The sequence below is a fragment of the Marmota monax genome, unplaced genomic scaffold (assembly GCF_021218885.2).
Source record: "Marmota monax isolate L192 unplaced genomic scaffold, Marmota_monax_Labrador192_F-V1.1 WCK01_AAM20220418_F8-fsc00186, whole genome shotgun sequence".
In the NCBI taxonomy this organism is placed as follows: domain Eukaryota; kingdom Metazoa; phylum Chordata; class Mammalia; order Rodentia; family Sciuridae; genus Marmota; species Marmota monax.
Genome location: NW_026694725.1, coordinates 1,847,080 through 1,867,632, shown reverse-complemented (window position 1 = coordinate 1,867,632; position 20,553 = coordinate 1,847,080). Strand labels below are relative to the sequence as shown.

Sequence of the window (20,553 nt, the reverse complement as noted above, 5' to 3'; positions counted from 1 at the left end):
AACTCTGGGGGCTGAATGAGGCAGGAGAATTGCAAGTTCTAGGCCAGCCTGGACAACTTAATGAAAGTATCTCAAAATAAAAAATAAAAAGGGCTGGGGCTATAGCTCAGTGGGTCAACCAGGCAAAACAACAACAACAACAACAAAAAAAAAAAAAACGGGATTCAGCACATATTTATTGAGGGTTTCTTGTGTGCAGAGCAGAGTATTAAATAGGATACCATGAAATGGCTCTTTCAAGTTTAGTAATAACAAACATGCTAACAAGCCTTGAGATGTTATGTACCAAGCAGTGACTGACACAGGGATACAAAGGTGAAACAAGGTGCCTGTTATCAAGGAGCTTTGAGTTTCAAGCAAAGCATATGTGTTATGAAGTGAATTCTGTTCTGTACAGTAGGAGGAAGACTGCTAAGTGCCCTAAGAAAGTTGTCCAGAGAGAACCAGAGGAGCAGGGAGCTAGCATGGAAATTAAGCTTTGATGAATGCACTAGATAGTTGGGTAGTTATAGGGACATTAAATTGGGCAAAGACAAACAGCAAAGCTTAGAGTGTTTGGAATTAGCAAATAGCCCAGGTGAGTTATAGAAAACATGTGTTGGGTAATGGTGGGAGGTAGTTTGGAAAGACATAAGGGCTAAAGGTCAGTAGGCAAAGATAAGAGAATTTGGATTTTATTCCGTAGTTAACAGGTAGCCACTTAAAGGTTGTGAACAGAGTTTTGATAGGACCAAGGGAAATGGAAACATCATTTATGAAATGTCACACATTAGTGAGATATCAAGGGCCTGGGCTCTGGTTGCTGCTTGTGGATAAAGGAAATATTTATAGGACTTAATGATTTACTGTAGAGCTCAGCAAATCTTTTCTGTTACAGAGCCAGGTAATATTTTATGCTCAAACTCTGTCATTATTGTGTGAAAGCAGTCATAGGTGATATATAAACAAATGTATATATATTTGGATGTATTCCAAAAAGATTTTATTTATGTACACTAAAACTTGAGTTTGTATAATTTTCATGAAATGGCATGCAATAATCTTATTCTGGCTCTTTTCCCCAGCCATTTAAAGTTATAAAATACATTCCTACCTCTTGGGCCACACAAAAACTGACTATAGTTTAGACCAGATTTGGGCCCAGGGCATAGTTTGCTAACTCCTGATTTTAAGTGTATTTGATGTGTAAAGAAGTGAGACTCCCAGGATGACTGCTATTTCAGGTCTAAGTCACTGAAAAAATTAAGTGATCATTTTAGAGGAGACAATAGTTTATAGAAAAGAATGATAAATTAAGTTTTAGACAAGTTTCTTGGTGTTTCTCACAAGTCAACACCTCTTTCAATGCCTGCTCCATAACCATACACAGTGGGATCAGAACCATCAGTGTTTGACATGTGTTTTGGGGAAGATCAAATCACCTACTTAGTGATGTGGGCTGACACGAAGATAAGATAAATCTCATGGGAAAAATGCCTTATTTTAAAAAATTTTAAAAGTTTTTAAAAATTTGTTCTTTTTAGTTATACATGACAAGAATGTATTTTGCATATTATACATACATGGAGTAGTATAACTTCCCATTCTTTTGGTTGTACATGATGTGGAGTTACAGTGGTCATGTAAGGATGATGTTTTAAAAAGACAGAAATGAGCCAAGGCCACACCCGCAGAGTGCTTATATTTGGGGCAAGAAAGGGTATTGGTGAAGAATATATAGATTGAAAAGAAGATGGTTGGTCTGTTTGGGGATAAATTAGGCCAGGTCTTATGAGAGAAACAACAGCCCATTTTAATTTTTTTTTGTGTATGTGTGTGTATGTGTTTGTGTGTTAGTGGATCAAACTTAGGGTGCTCTATCACTGAGCTATATCTCCAGCCCTTTATTTTTTAAAAATTTTGAGACAGGGTCTTGCTAAGGTGTTGAGGCTGGCCTCAATTGGAATCTTCCTGCCTCATCCTACCAGATAGATGGGATTATAGGCACGTATCACCCTGCCTGACTCATACTGTCTTCTTAATGAATCTACTGTCTTTAACCAGTGGATACTTACAGTAACTCAGGAACCAACATTCTGCCTCTTGAAATGTATTTCAAACAAACTTTTACACAGCTCCATCAGGCAGCAAGCACAAGTGTTCCAACACAGTATGAGTTTTTGGTGGAAGAGGCCTAGAGACAACCTTAATGTTCCACATTGGGAGAATGGATAGGTAAAAGCGCATACTCATGCAACAGAAGCAAAAAAAAAAAAAAAATGTGCATGTACCAACATATATGAAACTTTTAACAAGTAAGAAAAGTAAGAAAAAGCATTTTATATATACAGAAACCAATATGAAAATGAGCAATAACACCTGGACTTTAACAGCACAGAAAAAAGGCAAAGTACATATATTAGAGAGTTGCCCTTTGGAGGAGGAAGGAATGGGAATGAGATATGGAGATAAAAGGAAATAAACAACAACAAAAATGTGTATTCTCTGGGGATCAAACTTAGTGCCGTGTGTACTAATAAACACATATTCTACCACTGAGCTATACTTCTGTAGTCCGACAAAACTTTTAGTTTTTATTTATTGAGACAGGATCTCACCAAATTGCTGAAGTCGGCATCAAACTTGGAATTCTACTGCTTCAGCCTCCTGAGTTGCTGGGATTATAGGCATGCAACCACCGTGCTCCTAACAAAAATATTTTTAGGAGCAGAAGAACCTAAATGATATGGCAGATAAATCTATAGGATGGATTGCCGGGTTTCTGTTCTCGCGACTAAAAGGCTCAGGGGTCACTCTAGTTAAACTGGGCTAACTGGGCTGCATGAAATAACCACACAAGAGACACAAATACCTTTTTCTTTGGGGTTGCTGTGACGGCTCCTCTGACCTTAAGGGTCCACAGAAAGAGAGAGAGCACGCGCTGACCCCTTTTATTGAGGAGAAGCTATTCAAATGAGGCAAGGGGTCAGGTTTCAGGGGGCTGAGTCTATCTTCATGATGTCCATTGTCAGCAGGTTGACTGACACCTGGGTAGGCCACACACAAGGCACTTCCATGGAAGATTCTATCCTAAACAGGGCAAGGGGTTATATTACAAAGGAACAGGTGAGCATAGCTTCACCCATGGGGCTGTAGCAAGACCCACCCATTTCTGTGACTGAGCGCCTCAGCACCCAGCTGGGGAGTGTAACTCAGTCACCCGCAAGGTTGGCCTCCCACAACGGATTACCATGCAACCATTAAAAAATTCTTTTTACTAGGCACCACTAGTGGATTGTGCTTGTAGTCCAGGTTATTCCCAGATAGGGAGGCTGAGGTAGGAGGATCCAGATTCTAGGCCAGCTGGGACAACTTAGACCCTATCTCAATAAATAAACTGGGCTGGATAAACATAGCTCAATGATAAATTGCCCTCTAGGTTTAATCCTCAGTACTGCCCCCCCCACCCCCCCGCAAAGTGGTTAATGATAAAGGAAGATGCTCACATGGATGTGTATATAATATAACCCTAATTACATAAAAAAGGAATACATAGAAAAATCCTGAAAGAAAAACACCAGAATGTTAGTTTCTTATACATTCTGTATTTTTTTAAATATTTATTTTTTAGTTGTAGTTGGACACAATACTTTTATTTATTTATTGTATGTGGTGCTGAGGATCGAACCCAGGGCCTTGCATGTGCTAGGTGAGCACTCTACCACTAAACCACAACCCCAGCCCCATTCTGTATTTTTTTAAATTGAGTTTTAAAAATTTTTTTAAAATCATTTTTGCATAAGACAATCTAAAGAGTTGGTAAAAACATGGCTCTTCAGTGGGGAAGAAAAAGACAATATAATGTTGAACTGCTTGAGTGTGAGGAATGGTGTTGAGGAGCCATCCCTGAAGGTCTTTGTAGGTTCTCATTACCTATAGGAAGAGGTGAGCTGAGAGGCCCATTAGAAATGAACAAAATGTAAGTTAACTCCCATCTCCTGTTTGTCCCTGTTCAGCTCTTAGAACAAGCCCTGGTGATTGAGGAGCAGCTGCGTCGGGCGGCTTACCTGAACATGTCAGAGGACCCTTCTCACCCTTCCATGGCCCTAAATACCCGCTTTGCAGAGGTGGAGTGTTTGGCGGAAAGTCACCAGCACCTGTCCAAGGAGTCGATGGCAGGAAACAAGCCAGCCAATGCAGTCCTGCACAAAGGTAGTCAGTGGCTCTCCTGCCTCCTATTGATTGAGTCTCCCCTCTCCACTAAGTCCTCCCCAAATCCATATGCTTCTTGTTCCCAAACCTTTTTCAGAACCTGCTTGTCAGGGAGCTTAGGATATGTTGAGGTTCTTTGCCTTAGAGATAGTCAAGGACAGTAATTCTTTGCCTCATTTAATATATTCATTATTCTTGAGATAGCAAAGCAGAATATAATAGAGTATCATCTGGGATACTTTAGAGGTAATTTCAGGTGATTTGAAATGCCATCAAATTCTAAACCCCTTTCAACATTTTTTTTAAATATATTTTTTTAGTTGTCGTGAACACAATACCTTTATTTATTTATTTATATGTGGTGCTGAGGATCATACCCAGGGCCTTGCACGTGCTAGGCAAGTGCTCTACCGCTGAGCCACAATCCCAGCCCCTCAACATTTATTTCTAATTAACGTAAAACATTATGAGGAGGTAGAGGGTGAAGTGAGGAAAAGAAGGTTGTTTATAAAGGAAGTAGGAGAAGGTAGAGAGATGAGTGTGAAGATGAAACAGTAAGAATAAGCTTTTTTCAAGAAGTGGAGAAAATACAGACAATAGAAAGCAACGGACAATGAATGTTAGGTGACTTAAAAGAAGCAGAGGATCAGCCAGACACAGTGGTACACTTGTAATCCCAGAGATTTAGGAGGTGGGACACTGAGGCAAATTTGAATCCAGCCTGGACAATGTAGCAAGATCCTATCTCAAGACTATAAAGGGTTGGGGGTGTAGCTCAGTGATAGAGCAAATCCCCAGTACAAAAACAAACAAAAACCAGAATCATGGACAAAATGGAACCTAGTGTGTGAGGAGTAGGAAATTTGAGCGTGGTTGGTGGTCAGGTCAGGTGATTCAACAAAAGACAGCAACACATTACAGTCACTTGGTCATTGTGTGTGGTCTGGTTCACTAGGGTAGAAGGATCTTCATGTTGACCACCACAGCTCACCACTTCTTTATTCCCTCTGCAGTTCTAAAACAATTGGAAGAACTGCTAAGTGACATGAAAGCTGATGTGACTCGACTCCCAGCTACCATTGCCCGAATTCCCCCAGTTGCTGTGAGGTTACAGATGTCAGAGCGTAACATTCTCAGCCGCCTGGCGAATCGGGCACCAGAACCTCCCCCACAGCAGGTAGGAAAATTTCTACCCTACCAGCTCTTCTCACAGAACCATTCTGGAAATTTTAACTTTATTTTTATTTATTTATTTTTAGATTTTTTTAAATATTTATTTTTTAGTTTTCCGCAGACACAATATCTTTGTATGTGGTGCTGAGGATTGAACCCGGGTACCGCTTGAGCCACATCCCCAGCCCCTGGAAATTTTAACTTTAGTCTTTGTTCCTACCTTTACTTCTGGGCTGTCAAAGTGAGCTCCCTTGCTATCTGGTGGATTCAAATTCTGACTCTTGGCTCTCTTTCACTATAGGTAGCCCAGCAACAGTGAAGATCTGGATTGAGGATACCGCCTCCACCGCTGAGCAGTGACCTTCCTCACTTTCTCTTGTCCCAGCTTCTCCCTTGGGGGCCTGAGAGACTCTTGACCTTCTGCCCATCTTCATGTTGTAAAGGAACAGCCCCCATGTACTGGGGGAGGGGAGGGAGTGAGGGGCAGTGGTGCCCTTCCTGCTGGAGAGACAAGCAGCAGTAGCGCCGGCGCCATCTGCAGGGAGCTGGCTGGCTGGCCTTCTTTTGGACCCTGGCTTCTTCCCACTGTAACGTCTGTTACACACAAACTGTTGTGGGTTCCTGCCAGGCTTGAAGAAAATGATCTGAATTTCTTCCTCCTTTTGGTTTTATTTTGTTGGTTTATTTTTGAGTTTTCTTTTCTCCCTTTTTGGGGTATTCAGAGTGGGCCGGGCCCCTGGGGTGAGACACAGCTACCTCTGTTGGCATCTTTTTAATACCAGGAACCCAGCGGCTCCAGCCACTGAGCAGCTAAAATAAAGTGGAAAAAAAAAAAAAAAGGAAAAAGAACCAAAAGCATAAAAAAAAAAAACCACAGCAAATTTCTTCATGAAAATCGAAAATAAAAGTTTCCTTGTATTTTAGTGCTCTGGTTCAGTGTGGGTGTAGGTGCAGGTAGAAGAAAGAAGAGTGTGTCCATACAGTAGGAGGCCCAGGAACTATGTAGTTGAAAAGTAAGGGTTGCTTCATCCCTGAAGAGCCTTTGGTGTGTGTGTCCGTGTCCGTCCATCCGTCCGTGTGCCCCCTATGCTCAGAACTAAGAATAACCACCTGTAGAAATCGAGGCTGTAAATCTGCCTACACCACTTCATGGCTCTTTGACCTTGAACAGGTGGTTTTAACTTCCCTGGGCCAAGATTTTGTATCTAAATATACCTACCTTATAGGATGTGAAGATTAAACTAATAAGGTGCTTGGAATGGCATTTAAAAAAATGCAGGGGATTGAACCCAGGGCCTCCTGCATGCTATGCAAGTGGCTCTACTCCTGAGCTATATTACCCCAGCATTAAAAATTTCTAAAATCTAGTATACTCGTTAATTTGAAGGAAGGCCGAGTAGATTTTTTTTTTCATGTTGAGTGACACGTGGCTGAAGTCTCCTCCCTGACCTGATGTGAACCCAGGTTGAGGGTTAAGTCTTACCTGGGACGGGGAATTCTGGCGTGCACAAGGAAAAGGGCTTCCTAGTCAAAGGGTTTAGAGTTGGAAGAAAGTGGCATGGGATTCCATAATCTTAAGGCTGGATGTAGGGCAAAGGATGTCAGGGCGGGCTCACTGTTGTTCCCTGGTTTGAGAGGGAGGGGAGCTTTCAGGGAATCAGCTTTCCCGAATGCAATCCGGCGTGTAGCAAAAAACCAAAAAGGCGAGGGAGAGGATGTCACGCCGGGAAACTGTCAAGTAACCCTATGCGTGGAGGAAACCTACACCAGTCCGCCAGTCCGCACGCTCCCAGGCGGACACCAGTTCCGGTGCTTTGGCCGGAAGGGGCGGAGCCGCACAAATGCCCCGCGCGCCTGCGTGAGACGCTTCCGCAGCTGGTGGATAAGAACGCCTCCCGGGTTGCACGTGGAGCGGCGCAGCGCTGGGAGATTGCGTTTTGGGCTTGAATCTACCTCTCAGTAAACCAAAGCTTCAGGTGCTTTTCCTGTAGGTGAATTTACTGTAGGAATTCAGGGAACGAAGGGTGGATTTTCCGACATGAACGTGGGCTGGGTCCTGGAGAGAGCGCAGGGTCGGGGGCTGATAAGGGGTGATTTGTTGCGGCCTGGAGGAGGCCGTCGGATTGCCCTTACCCACTCTCGCATCGCCAGGCCTATGTCCCTGATCCTTTTTCATTGTGCGTAATTCCGCCTTCTTCCTTTTTTGTTCAGTACCATGGGGCGCAAGTTGGATCCTACGAAGGAGAAGCGTGGTCCAGGCCGAAAGGCTAGAAAACAAAAAGGTGCTGAGACAGAACTGGTCAGGTTCTTGCCTGCAGGTAAGTGTCATCGACCCTTGGTTCCCCGGCTTTTGAATTATTCTGTATTTTAATCCTTTCCCTTTTAAATCTGCATTCATTCTCTGTTCAGGTCCGACATTCTTGTATGAGTTATTAGGAAATAAGTATGAACGGAACACTGTCATCAGTGTTTAGAAGATGCAACAGGGATACAAGTACTCACGCAAGGAGAGGTGTTGTTTAACATTGTGAAAGTTCATAGGAAGCGGGATCTTCTGAATAATTTAGGTTTTTGTTAACTGGATTTTGAAAAATAGGTAACATAGCTGGGTGGCACAGGCCTGTAATCCCAGTGACTCAAGAAGCTGAGACAGGAGGATTGTAAATGTGAGGTCAGTCTCAGCAACTTAGACCTGTCTCAAAATAAAAATACATTAAAAGGGCTGGGGATGTGGCTCCTGGGTAAAGAGCCTCGGGGTTCAATTCCCAGTATGCCCCCACCCCCCAAAAAAAATTTTAGCAAGTGGGAGTTGGGGAGGGGAATGGCCCAGTCATTGAATTGCCTGATGGAAGGGACAGAAATGGGAAAGCATGGGTGATTCTGACTTGTTGAGTAGTCTATTATGGAGGACTGGTGGAAGAGACCGCTGCACAGGTAATTTCTGTCATCTCTTAGGTAAAAGATGGAGTATATTGAGGTATTAACAAATTCTAGGCACTGCTCTGAACTCTTTGGATACACGGTATCAATTCATTATCTTAAAGTCCTGTGAGAGAGGCACTGTTAAAGAAGTGCATGCTGAGAAGTTAAGTGATTTCCACACTGAAATTTGTGCCTTTTAAATCTTGGGAGAATATGTAAAAAGAAAAAAAGCATTAATGAAGTTAAAAGGCACCGTAGTTGGTAACTGAATAAACTGAGAGTAAAGAATAGGGCAGAAGAAAAGATAAATTTTAAACCATCAGGATGGTGATGTGATGCTGTTATTGAAACCTGGAGGAAGGCCCAGTTTAGATTTGGTTACTGAATGATCACATGATGCTTCATCTCCCATCACTGTTTGTGTTTGTGTGGTGGTGGGGATGGAATCAATGGTGTGTGCTCAGCACATGCTTTACCGCTGAATTGTACTTTAACCCCTCATTTACATCTTTTATCCAGTGCCTAGGAAAGTTCTATGAAGTGAGTTAAGCTATTTTATTTACTTATTTATCTTGCCATGCTGAGGATCTAACCTAGCACTTCTAACATGCTAAGTATGTGTGCTATTCATGGAGCCACACACCCAGCCATCTCCTTAGTGTACTAATCTTTTATGCTTTTAGTTTTGCTCCCATTTCTTTCTTTTTTTCTGTAACCTTCTATTTGCCTTTTTTTAACAGCTGGTGATGAAAATTCCAAGAGGCTGTCTAGTCGTGCTCGAAAGAGGTAAGTGTAGATGTCCAAACTTACAGAGATTAAATTGGGGCTGCTTGTCTTTAGCCACTTGGAATAGGTTGAGGGAGAGGGCTAATTGTGAACAGTTAAATTTCCCTGTAATGGGAGGTGGTAGAGTCTGGAGATGTTTCCATTTACTTACTTGTTATATCTTTTCAGAGCAGCCAAGAGGAGGTTTGGGTCTGTTGAAGTCCTTAAGACTTATAAGTCTTCTGGGGCCAAACCATTGTCTGGAAAGCTACCAAAAGGTCAGTGAAAATAGAAGCTTGGTGCCATATCAAGAGTCTTTGGGGTCTTTGGTTGAGAGGTACTTGCTGAGCATTTTTGGAATGAGAGGAATAGCCAAAAGACATTCTGTGGGTAAAAAGTACTGAGTTCAGGTTGTGGGCAGGGGAGTGTGGTTGCCATTAGACCAGGATTCTTTAAACCCTTGGGCATCTTTGCAGGAGTGGTCCAGACACCTGATAAGAAGGGTGCTCAGTCCTTATTTAATGTTGGTCGAGGCAAGAAACGCCTAGCACCAGACCATAGTAGTGATGAGGAAGAGGATGAGGAAGACCCTGAAGAAGATGGTGTTGTGAACCAGGGGAACCTCTGGGACTCTGAGGACAGTGATACTGATATGGTAGATGACTATGGAGCTGACTCCAACTCAGAGGATGAAGGTGAAAAGGTGAGATTCACTTTTTTTTTCTGTGTATTCAGAAAAAAAGTTTTACCTTTCAGTTTCTTTCCAGATTCTTGAGACTGTTCTTCAATGACAAGGACAACCTGACTAAAGGGATGTAGTGCTCCTTAGATTCTAGTTTCCCTCCTGCTTTATGTTCTCTCTCAATGCATGCACAAGTTTGAAAGAGTTGTAAAACAGAGTTTTTTTTTTTTCTTTCTTTCTTTTCTTTTCTTTTTTTTTTTTTTTTTAAGGTACCAGGGATTGAACTCAGGGGCACTCAACCACTTAGAGACAGGGTCTCACTGAATTGCTTAGTGCTTTGCTTTTGCTGAGGCTGGCTTTGAACTTGTTGATCATGTTGCCTCAGCCTCTCAAGCCGCTGGGATTACAGATGCGTGCTACTGCACCCAGCCTACAGAGCATTTTTTAAAAATGAGAATGTTCATTGCTGGTGAGCATGTACCATTTATGGGACTAGACATGCACATACTTTTTAAATTTATTTTTATTTCTTTAGTTGTATTTGAACATGATACCTTTATTTTATTTACTTATTTTTATGTGGTGCTGAGGGTGGAACCCAGCGTCTCACATGCGCTAGGTGAACATTCTACCGCTGAGCCACAACCCCAGTCCTATACATAAATTTCTTTTTTTTTTTTTTTTTCCCAAATGGAATATTTTATTAACATGGTAGTTGTCTTTGTAACATGGTGCACACACACACTCTCACACTTAGAATGATCTTCCTGGGGAAAAAAGGCTAAGGGGAAAATGAAAAATAAAAAAATTCCTGTTTTCATTATTGTAGGCAATTATGTCCACATCACTTACAAAGCTATTGCCAAATCTGTCCAAGGAAGCAGAGTTTGAAAGGGGAAGAGGGAGATCTTGGGATAAATTCCACAATGGCATAGCAGAGCTCTCAATATGAGAAAGCTTACATAATGTGGAATTTTGCTGTGAATTTTCTCTTTGCAAAATATGGGAAGAAGTTTATCAATGGGCAGAAAATAAGAGAAGGCAGTGTGAAGTAGGCTTTTGCAGTCAAATTTTCCTCACAGTATTGTGCAGGGTCATCAAGGAAATGTAATCTTTCTCGGGAACCAGTTTCAGAACTTTTCCAATTGTAGTAGTCTTACCCTCATCTCTTAAATGAAAACGACCCATTTGAGGGAAGTCTTTAAAGGTCTCAAGGCAGACGGTTTCTGCTGTCCTTAAGCGGGCAATGCAAACTTGATCTTGTTTCAGAAAACAGGGTCGAGTCTTACTTTTTTTTTTTTTTTCCCTGATTTTTTTTGTCATCTACCAAGCAGATTAAGGCTGTTATTTCAACTTCCTCAATACAGGTATGAATATGCAGCACCGCATTATACCCTGGGCAGATGATGGATTTGTGCTTTATAATCACTATCTGGGTGTCAAATGCCGTCCATACATTTTTAATAAAACAATTGTTACCTGAGAATTTTAAAACGTTTTTTTGAGGCTGGGTACGGTGGTGTATGCCCGTAGTTTCAGAGGCAGGAGGATCACTTAGATCCAATAGTTAGAAACCAGCCTGGTTAACATAATGAGACTGTGTCTCAGTATTTTAAAAAAAAGTTTCTTTCTTCTGACCTAGTACTTCCCTGTTTTAAAAAGTACTCAAAAAAAAAAAGTACTCCAAATGTAGGCAAAGGTTTTTTTTTTTTTTTTTTTTTTTTAATATTTTTTAGCTGTACATGGACACAATATCTTTACTTTGTTTATTCATTTTTATGTGGTGCTGAGGATCGAACCCAGTGCCTCACATGTGCAAGGAAAGCGCTCTACCACTGAACCACAACTCCAGCCCTTGCAAAGGTGTTTTTATGAGGTGCAAGAAGTTAAGGGCTGGGGATGTGGCTCAAGCGGTAGCGCGCTCGCCTGGCATGCCTGCATCCTGGGTTCGATCCTTAGCACCACATACAAACAAAGATGTGTCTGCCGAAAACTAAAAAATAAATATTAAAAAAATTCTCTCTCTCTTAAAAAAAAAAAAGAAGTTAACTTACACAATTAGTATATATTAGAAAAACTTGATAGAGAATTGCTAGAATAAAAAAGAGAGGCTTTTGCATTCTATCCCACAGCCCTCTTTTGTCTGCAGTTATTATCAGGTTTGTAAGTGCCACGTGGATCACAATGCCCCAAACTCTGGAAACTTCTAAAATATTCAGTGGATTATGGTTTATGTATATGGTTAATTAAATTAGTGGTTATGTCTATGAATATACTTGTGATCTAACTAAGTTTAAAAATTAAATTTGAAAATGCATTGTGATTTGAGCTATGTGAAAGATGTAGAGTAAATCTGGAAGAAAATATGGCAAAATGGTACCCAAGGGCAGTTTTTGTTCCTGTTTATACACATGGCTATTTATTGACTAGGGATGGAACCCCGGGGTGCTTAACCACTGAGCCACATCCCCTGCCTTTTTTTTTTTTTTTGTGAGATAGGGTTGCTTAGGGCCTCGTTAAGTTATTGAGACTGGTTTTGAACTTGCTATCCATCCTGCCTCAGCCTCCCTGGGATTACATGTGTGTGCCAGCTTCAAATTTTTTCTTAATCAAAAAGAGAAACACATGGGGCTGGGGCTGTACCTCAGTTGCTCAACATATGTGAGGCACTGGGTTCAATCCTCAGCGTCACATAAAAATAAATAAATGAAAAAAGGTATGTGTCTATCTACAACCAAAAAAATTTTTTTTTAAAGGGAAATAAACAAAAGTAGGAAGAAAAGTGTAATGAGCCCTTTTAATTCGTTGTTTAAAATGACTTGTGTCATGTCAAATCTGTCCATCCATTCTTTTTTTTTAAAGAGAGAAGAGAGAGAATTTTTTTTTTTTTTTTTAGAGAGAGAATTTTAATATTTATTTTTCAGTTTTCGGTGGACACAACATCATTGTTTTATGTGGTGCTGAGGATCGAACCCAGTGCTGCGCGCATGCCAGGCGAGCGCGCTACCGCTTGAGCCACATCCCCAGCCTTGTCCATCCATTCTTTACGTTCCTTCCTTCCTCCTTCCCTCTTTTCGTTCTTTCTTTCCAAGCACTCTTATCACTGATCTATACCCAGCCCCTATGTTAAATCTTATTCTTCAGTCTGTATATTTGTTTCTGAGAGCAAGTGTTAGGTTTACATTTTTTTTAATATGTATTTTTTTAGTTGTAGGTGAACATAATACCTTTATTTTATTTTTATATGGTGCTGAGGATCAAACTTAGTGTCTCACCGTGCCAGGTGAGTGCTCTACCAGAGTCCCAGCCCCAACTCTGGGTTTATATTTAGTGAAAAGTAAAATAACATGGGATGTTGGAAGAGGTGGTATGGGCTTGTGTTACCAGCTCCTCATCTCTCTTTTTAGTTGCTGCCCATTGAAAGAGCTGCTGAGAAGCAGAAGGCTCAGGAAGCTGCTGTTGGGTGAGTTTTGGAAACTGTTAGGATGGAGGATAGGCAGCAGCTGGGGTGGAGGAGGCTATGAGGAAGGAGGAGGTGTCTGTTTTGGTCTCTGAATCACTGTTTCTGGACCTCTTTCTAGGGGCCAGTGGAGTGAGGAGACTGATGAAGAGGAAGAGGGGGAAGTGTCCCCTCTATCAGGCCCCACAAAGGATGAGGAGGCAGATGGGGGCCTGCAGATCAATGTGGATGGGGAAGAGCCATTTGTGCTGCCCCCTGCTGGGGATATGGAGCAGGATATCCTTCCAGTGCTGGGTGAGGGTAGGAGGAAGGTGCTTGGGAGAGGGGGGTTTTCCCAGCCCTAGGACTTCATGAAGCAGTTCCTTAACAGGCCCACATGCCCATGCTCCAGACTTACAACGAGTTCACAAGCGGATTCAGGATATAGTGGGAGTGTTGCGGGATTTTGGGGCTCAGCGGGAAGAAGGTCGGTCTCGTTCTGAATATCTGAATCGGCTTCAGAAGGATCTGGCCACGTATTACTCCTATGGAGACTTCCTTCTTGGCAAGCTCATGGAACTCTTCCCTCTGTCTGAGGTGCTGAGACAATCTAATGCCTCTTCTCTTTTTTTTTTTTAACCTTCTTACCTTGTGTGAATAGGACATTTGGGGAGATGTCCTGTTTGCTCTCTTGGTCTGTTTCTTGGCTAGCCTTAGTCCTTAATATCTTGTCTTCCAACCTAGCTGATAGAGTTTTTAGAAGCTAATGAGGTGCCTCGGCCCATCACCCTCCGGACCAATACCTTGAAAACCCGGCGTAGAGACCTTGCTCAGGTGAGGGTTTGTATATCTCAGGGAGGGACCAACCTTTGCTAATTGTGGGGCTTCCCTATTGCATCCTGACTGGGTGGATTCTTTGGACCTAAGTGTATCTTTTTTTTTTTTTTGTGGTGCTGGGGATTGAACCCAGGGCAAGGCAGGCACTGTACCAACTAAGCTATCTCCCCAGCCCAGGACCTAAGTGTATCTTAATGTAAACACAATCCCAGGAAGCAAACCTAGTGACTGACAGGCTGAGGGCCTGGACCTCTGAAATGGAGAATTCATCCTTCTAAACTCTCTCCCTGTGACTCAGATGAGACATCTGCATCAGGGTAAATGATTGCCTTCTAAGGAAATCGGAAGAAGATTATTGAGAAGCTGAAGAAATATACTTGTTCTCAGAAAAAGGCATACATACACATTGATATTAATTGTTCATGTATTTGTTACAGTACTGGGAATTGAAACCAGGGACACTTGATCACTGAGCCACATTTCCAGTCTTTTTTATTTATTTATTTCGGGACAGGGTCTTGCTAAGTTGCCGAGGCAGGTCTCAAACTTGTGACCCCTGCCTTGGCCTTCTGAGGTGCAGGTATAATAGATATGTGCCACCATGCTTGGTCCTTTCTTTATTTTGAGACAAGGTACCACTAAGTTGACCAAGGTGGCCTTGAACTTGCTATCCTTCTGCCCTAGCCTCTTAGGTAGCTGGGATTACAAGTATTCACCACTGCATGTGGTATAAAATGTTTTAAACTATTTCCAAGGATTTGGAGATCCCAGATTAAAGCCTCCTGTATTAAAGCTTGGTCTCGTGAATTGTGTGTCTCCTGGTGGAAAGATAACCCAGTAACTATCTTTAATATTCTGTAAACAGTAACATTAAATTTTAGTGTGGGAAGGGTCTACACCTTTTGGAAAATCAGAGTCCACTTCTCAGAAGTGAAGGAACAGGAGATAATAGTGTGCTGCATTGGGATGGAGTTCAGACCTTGAGTTAGGAGCCTGAGGTTAAGAAAAAAGTACAGGGGGACTTGGGTTTGGCTCAGCAGTGGAGCGCTTGCCTAGCACGTGCGAGGCCCTGGGTTTGATCCTCAGCACCACATAAAAATAAATAAAATAAAGGTATATATATATAAAAAATGCAGGGGCCAGAATTAGCCTAGTGGTAGAGCACTTGCCTAGCATGTACAAGGTCCTGGGTCATTCTTTATCACTCTAAGAACAAAAAGAAAGTAAAAGAAAAATGGGCATCATGGGATAGGATGAGGGGAAGAAGCTACCCTGTAAGTCTTTGTTGGCTCTCACGAGTGAGCATTATAGGAATTGTGCCATGAACCTATTGGTAGGACCAGGTTTTCATATTTTTCTTTTCTGAGTAGAGTAGCCTGTGAAGTCTTAAAATATTCATCCTTTTTATTTTTAGGCACTGATCAATCGTGGGATTAACTTGGATCCTTTGGGCAAGTGGTCAAAGACTGGACTCGTTATATATGATTCTTCAGTGCCCATTGGTAGGTGTCCCCTGCCCAATAGCCCTTCTGCTCTTGTCCTTGTCCCAGCATATCACAAGATGGTCCTCCTCCACAGGTGCTACTCCTGAATACCTGGCTGGACACTACATGTTGCAGGGAGCCTCCAGCATGTTGCCTGTCATGGCCTTGGCGCCACAGGAACATGAGCGGATCTTGGACATGTGTTGTGCCCCTGGAGGAAAGACCAGTTACATAGGTACGAGAATGGTAGTTTGGGATGAACTTTATCTAATTCTTTTGAAAGTAGGATTGGTGATTTACCTAGTGCTCATGGAACTCAGTGTACAGGCAGCTAGCAGAGGTGAGAAGCAGTTTCTGGAGTGGGCTTGGGCCCCAATGTCAGTTGTGCCACTTAAAACCCATCTGACTTAGGGCAAGCTTTTGATTCTCTAGCTATTCATAAAATGATTTTTAATTGTGCTTGGGTTGGTCATTGTATTATCCTTGTGTTGCAAAGGTTGAAGTGATGCATTTTGAAGTCCTCAGCACAGTATTTAGTGTGTGGAAAACAGTCACAACCATTAGATTGAGCTATATCACGTAACAGAAGTAATTTAGTCTGTAGGGACAGAAAGATGTTCAGTAAAAGAGGAAAACTGTATTGGTAGGCTTCCTCGGCACCAGAAGCCGGTACAGGTTGGGTAGAACTATCTGGTAGGCAGTTGGGAACTGTTCTTGTTGAGAGGGGAGTTTGCCTTGAAGTAGTGATATTTCACCTGTGGGTTTCTAGTCTGGAGGGTGGGTACCAAGTGTGGAAGCAAAGGAGCTGGCTCCTCAGCACTGGGGTCCTCTCTTTTATAGCCCAACTGATGAAAAACACTGGTGTGATCCTTGCCAATGATGCCAATGCTGTGCGGCTGAAGAGTGTTGTGGGTAACCTGCACCGGCTGGGAGTCACTAACACCATCATTAGCCATTATGATGGACGCCAGTTCCCCAAGGTGGGATTCTCCTTCTGTGTGTCTTTCCTGAGGCTTCTAATTTACCTTCCTCTTCTTGACAATGTTTAGACCCATCCTTGGGAAATAAATGGTACACTGCAAGTTGCAAAATACATCTAATTTACTCCCTCTTTTGTCTAGGTGGTCGGGGGCTTTGACCGAGTATTGCTGGATGCTCCCTGTAGTGGCACTGGGGTCATCTCTAAGGATCCAGCTGTGAAGACTAACAAGGTGAGAAGTTGGGTAATTTTAGAGAGGAGTACAATGTCAAGGAGCACCCTAGGCAGGTAGTATCTCACTTTTCTTGATAGCCTTATGAAATTCCCTCAACCCTGGGTCTTTTTGGGACAGGATGAGAAGGACATCCTACGCTGTGCTCACCTTCAGAAAGAGTTACTCCTGAGTGCTATTGACTCTGTCAATGCCACTTCTAAGACAGGAGGCTACCTCGTCTACTGCACCTGTTCTATTATGGTGAGGCCTCTGCTGCGGCAGAGCAAGGGAGGGCAAGGGCTGGGAGTTTGTATGGCCCTAAGAGCTCCCTTCAGCTCCAGCTCTGTTTATTCCTTCTTGCTGACTTTCTGTCTTCCCCACACGTCCAGGTGGAAGAGAATGAGTGGGTAGTAGACTATGCCCTGAAAAAGAGAAATGTGAGGCTTGTGCCCACCGGCCTGGACTTTGGCCAGGAAGGTTTTACCCGTTTTCGAGAAAGGCGTTTCCATCCCACTCTGCGTTCCACCCGACGATTTTACCCTCATACCCACAATATGGATGGTTTCTTTATTGCCAAGTTCAAGAAATTCTCCAATTGTATCCCTCAGTCCCAAACAGGTAAATGATCTGTTCTTTGTCCAGTTCTTTCCTGCTTTTGCTCTTTCTACCTTTCTGGAAGCCTTCTGGTGTGACTGCAGGGAAGGGAAAGATTGAGGCTTGCTTATCTCAGTCTTTGCATGCTTGGATTTGGAACCACATTTTGATGGGCTTTGGTGTTCACATAGACGGGGAACTTTTCCTTTATTCTACCAAGTGGCTACAGTGGTTCAGCACTAATGCATTCCAGTTTCAGGTTGTGGTTTTTCTTTTTTTCTTGGCCCAAGGTTGACTTGTGTTAATGTATCTCTGCTGCTCTAGCATTCTCAGCACTGGTTTGGCACAGGACTCTACAGAACTATCAGCATTTCTCTGAGCCTATCCCACTAATTGCAGATTGTTTCCTCAGCCATCTGAAGGAGGCTGCCTGCATCTCAAGGGGAAGGGTGGGGTTTTATTTTTGAAACAGGCTTGAGAGCTCTGCATGCTGGGATATAACCCTGAGTTTATTTGGAAGATATAAGAGCTTCTTCGAATAAAAATTGATTTGAATTGATATCCGCTACACCCCCAGACCTCTTTTTTTTTTTTTTTTTTAATCCTTTTAAATAATGCCTCTTGCCAGGCAAGGTGGCACATATCTGTAATCCCAGCAATTTGGAGGCTGAGGTAGGAGGATCACAAGTTCAAAGCCAGACTTGGAAATTTAGCGAGGACCTAAGCAATTTAGTGAGACACTGTCTCAAAATAAAAAAGACTAGGGATCTGGCTCAGTGGTTAAGCACTCCTGGGTTCAATTCCCAGTGCCCAAACCAAAAATAAATAAATAAAGTCTCTTGCAAAACTCTCATCAGAATGTCAACATAGCCTGGCATGGTGGTACAATCTTGTACTCCCAGTGAGTTCGAAGGCTGAGACAGGAAGATCCTGAGTTTGAGGCTAGCCTTGGCAACTTAGTGAGAATCCTGCCTCAAAGTAAAAAGCAAGGTTGCCGGGTGCAGTGGTGCACACCTTTAATCCCAAGGGCTTGGTCAGAGGATTGTAAATTCAAAACCACCTTCAACAGCTTAGTGAGACCCTGTCTCAAAAATAAAAAGGACTGGGATATATAGCTCAGTTGGTAAAATGCTTGCCTTGTAGATATAATATAAATATATATATATATGTACAAGGTCCTGGGTTCAATCCCCAGTACTGAAAAATAGGGGTGGTTATAGTGCTAGGATGTGGCTCAGTGGTTAAGAGTCCTTGGGTTCAAGCCCTAATACTGCAAAAAACCAAAACATTAATAACAACTTTTGTTGTAACTTAAGTGTATTTTTAATATGTCTTTGTGCTGTCTTACTAGCTTGTTTCTTGTTGTGTGGGTGTAGCTTATTTTCTGCCATTTCATCAAAATCCACATTGATTATTATTATTTTTTTTCCTGGGATTAAAAAAGCCTAGGGCTTCTGGTTTATCTGAATCTGGAGATCCTGGGACTCATCACCACATCAGGATGTCTTGTTACCTGCTGTCCTCAAGGGGTCACAGCTTCTTATAAAAAATCTTTAGCCTAAGGATAGGCTTCTCTTTTTCTTTTTAAAAATATTTATTTTTTAGTTGTAAGTGGATACAGTACCTTTATTTTATTCATTTTTATGCAGTGCCGAGAATCGAACCCAGTGCCTCACACATTCCCAGCAAGTGCGCTACCGCTGAGCCATAGCCCAAGCCCTTTTTAAAAATTATTTATTTTTTAGTTGTAGGTGGATACAATACTTTTATTTATTTATTTATTTATTTTTATGTGGTGCTGAGGATTGAACCCAGGGCCTCGTACGTGCTAGGTGAGCACTCTACCACTGAGTCACAACCCCACCCCCTAGGATAGGTTTCTCTTAATACAAGGTTCATGTAGGACTTGAGTAAGGATGATGTGAATCTAAGTAGTCAGTTCTTAGGCACCATCCCTAACTGTGGCTCCACATTGACCAAGAGTTGGCAATCTCTATGTTTTAATAACTTGTTCTTATTTTTATTTTATTTTTGGCATTAGGGGTTGAAACCAGGGGTTCAACCACTGAATCCCAGACCTTTTTTTTTTTCCCCTAAATTTTGAGGTGAGCTCTGGCTAAATTGCCTAGGGGTAAGTTGCTGGGCTGGCATGAAACTCACAATCCTGCCTTATCCTCCGGAGCTGCTGAGATAACAGGCATGTGCCACCATGCCCATCTCTACTCTTTACTTCTTTCTTTCTTTTTTTTAAATATTTTTTTTAGGTGTAGATAGACACAACACAATGCCTTTATTTTTATGTGGTTTTGAGGATCGAACCCACGTCCCGCCCATGCGAGGCGAGTGCTCTACTCTGAGCCACAATCCCAGCCCTACTCTTTACTTCTTAAATGACCAATATCATTTAAGATGAGGCCCATTTTCTCAACCTGTCTGTTTAATTTAACCCCAGGAAATTCTGCAACAGCCACTCCTACAGACCTAGACTTGCCTGACCCAAAGGGTCAGGTCACTCCCAAGTCTGAGAACAACAGCCAACCAGCCAAGAAAGCCAAAAGGGCTGCAAAGGCAAAGCAGTTCCAGAAACGGCAGCATCCCAAGAATGCCTCTGTACAGAAGCTGAATGGCATCACCAAAGGCACAGTCTCAGAAGTGTCCACTGTATCTTCTGTCACAAAGGCCCAAGCTTCCTCCAGGCTCCCAGATAGTACTCAGCCTGCTGGAAAAGTTGAAGTGATCAGGAAACCAAAGGTGATTGGGAGGCTAAGGCAACAGGCACCTAAATTGCACTCCTCTAAGAAAGCTGCCTTCCTGAAGCAGAATGCCCCTCCCAAAAGCATGGACACCGAATCACCTGTTGCGCTGTCCCTTTCTCAGACTCAGGCTACTCCCAGGCTTAAGGACACTGATCAGCCCCTTGGAAAAGTAAAAGGGGCTGAGACGGTAAAGCAGCCTTTCAAGAAAGCTACCTTTCAGAAGGAGAATGGCACCCCCAAGGGATCTCAGATCCCCACTGTGACTCCCCTCAATTCTGTCCAGCCCCCACCAGCAAAGAAGAGGAAAACTGCCTAAGGGCAATAGCCAGCCACTGCTGGCTTAGGTGGATGTTGAAGACTGGACTGGGCTTGGCTCACTGGCATTGCCAGTGGTTGGAACTGTTTGTCTACAAGGATGCTTGCACATTGTGCCATTTTTGTCCATACACGTGAAATTTAATATACATTTTACCACCTCTGACTCCGGTTGCTTTTTTTGTGTGTGTGTTTTTGAGGG

At 42.6% G+C, this 20,553-nt stretch overlaps 2 protein-coding genes across 15 annotated transcripts in view; both read left to right on the top strand.

The window, feature by feature from the left end:
* Positions 1-6,023, top strand: part of Chd4 (chromodomain helicase DNA binding protein 4) — a 30,961-nt gene extending 24,938 nt beyond the window's left edge. For 7 of the 12 annotated variants that reach the window (XM_058572538.1, XM_058572534.1, XM_046424082.2 and 4 more), the window contains 3 exons: positions 3,996-4,191; positions 5,205-5,368; positions 5,666-6,023. In XM_058572538.1, coding sequence (XP_058428521.1) covers positions 3,996-4,191; positions 5,205-5,368; positions 5,666-5,683 — 378 coding nt within the window. In that variant the 3' untranslated portion in view covers positions 5,684-6,023. Of the gene's footprint in view, positions 1-3,995; positions 4,195-5,204; positions 5,369-5,665 lie in introns of all 12 variants that reach the window. The other 5 variants (XM_058572537.1, XM_046424081.2, XM_046424083.2 and 2 more) reach the window with 1 other exon arrangement.
* A 1,179-nt stretch (positions 6,024-7,202) lies between these two features.
* On the top strand, positions 7,203-20,517 carry Nop2 (NOP2 nucleolar protein). Of its 3 annotated transcripts, none has more exons than XM_058572539.1 (16): positions 7,203-7,351; positions 7,576-7,682; positions 9,027-9,072; positions 9,241-9,329; positions 9,528-9,754; positions 13,141-13,196; positions 13,315-13,471; positions 13,572-13,769; positions 13,917-14,006; positions 15,424-15,511; positions 15,588-15,728; positions 16,334-16,473; positions 16,615-16,704; positions 16,825-16,947; positions 17,076-17,304; positions 19,733-20,517. In XM_058572539.1, the coding sequence occupies exons 2-16, from the start codon at positions 7,580-7,582 to the stop codon at positions 20,350-20,352; spliced, it is 2,397 nt and encodes a 798-aa protein (XP_058428522.1). In that variant the 5' UTR covers positions 7,203-7,351; positions 7,576-7,579; the 3' UTR covers positions 20,353-20,517. The 3 variants fall into 3 exon arrangements, with proteins under 3 accessions (XP_058428522.1, XP_058428523.1, XP_058428524.1); XM_058572540.1 differs by having other exon boundaries at positions 7,224-7,340; XM_058572541.1 differs by having other exon boundaries at positions 7,310-7,351; positions 9,246-9,329.
* Positions 20,518-20,553: the final 36 nt, after the last annotated feature.

What these genes read in the sequence shown, in the direction of transcription:
- Nop2 (XM_058572539.1), top strand. Translation starts at nt 7,580, where the DNA reads ATGGGGCGCAAGTTGGATCCTACGAAGGAGAAGCGTGGTCCAGGCCGA. An exon ending in CAGAGGATGAAGGTGAAAAG is followed by an intron (nt 9,755 to 13,140) that starts GTGAGATTCACT and finishes CTCTCTTTTTAG; the next exon opens with TTGCTGCCCATTGAAAGAGC. An exon ending in AACTCTTCCCTCTGTCTGAG is followed by an intron (nt 13,770 to 13,916) that starts GTGCTGAGACAA and finishes CTTCCAACCTAG; the next exon opens with CTGATAGAGTTTTTAGAAGC.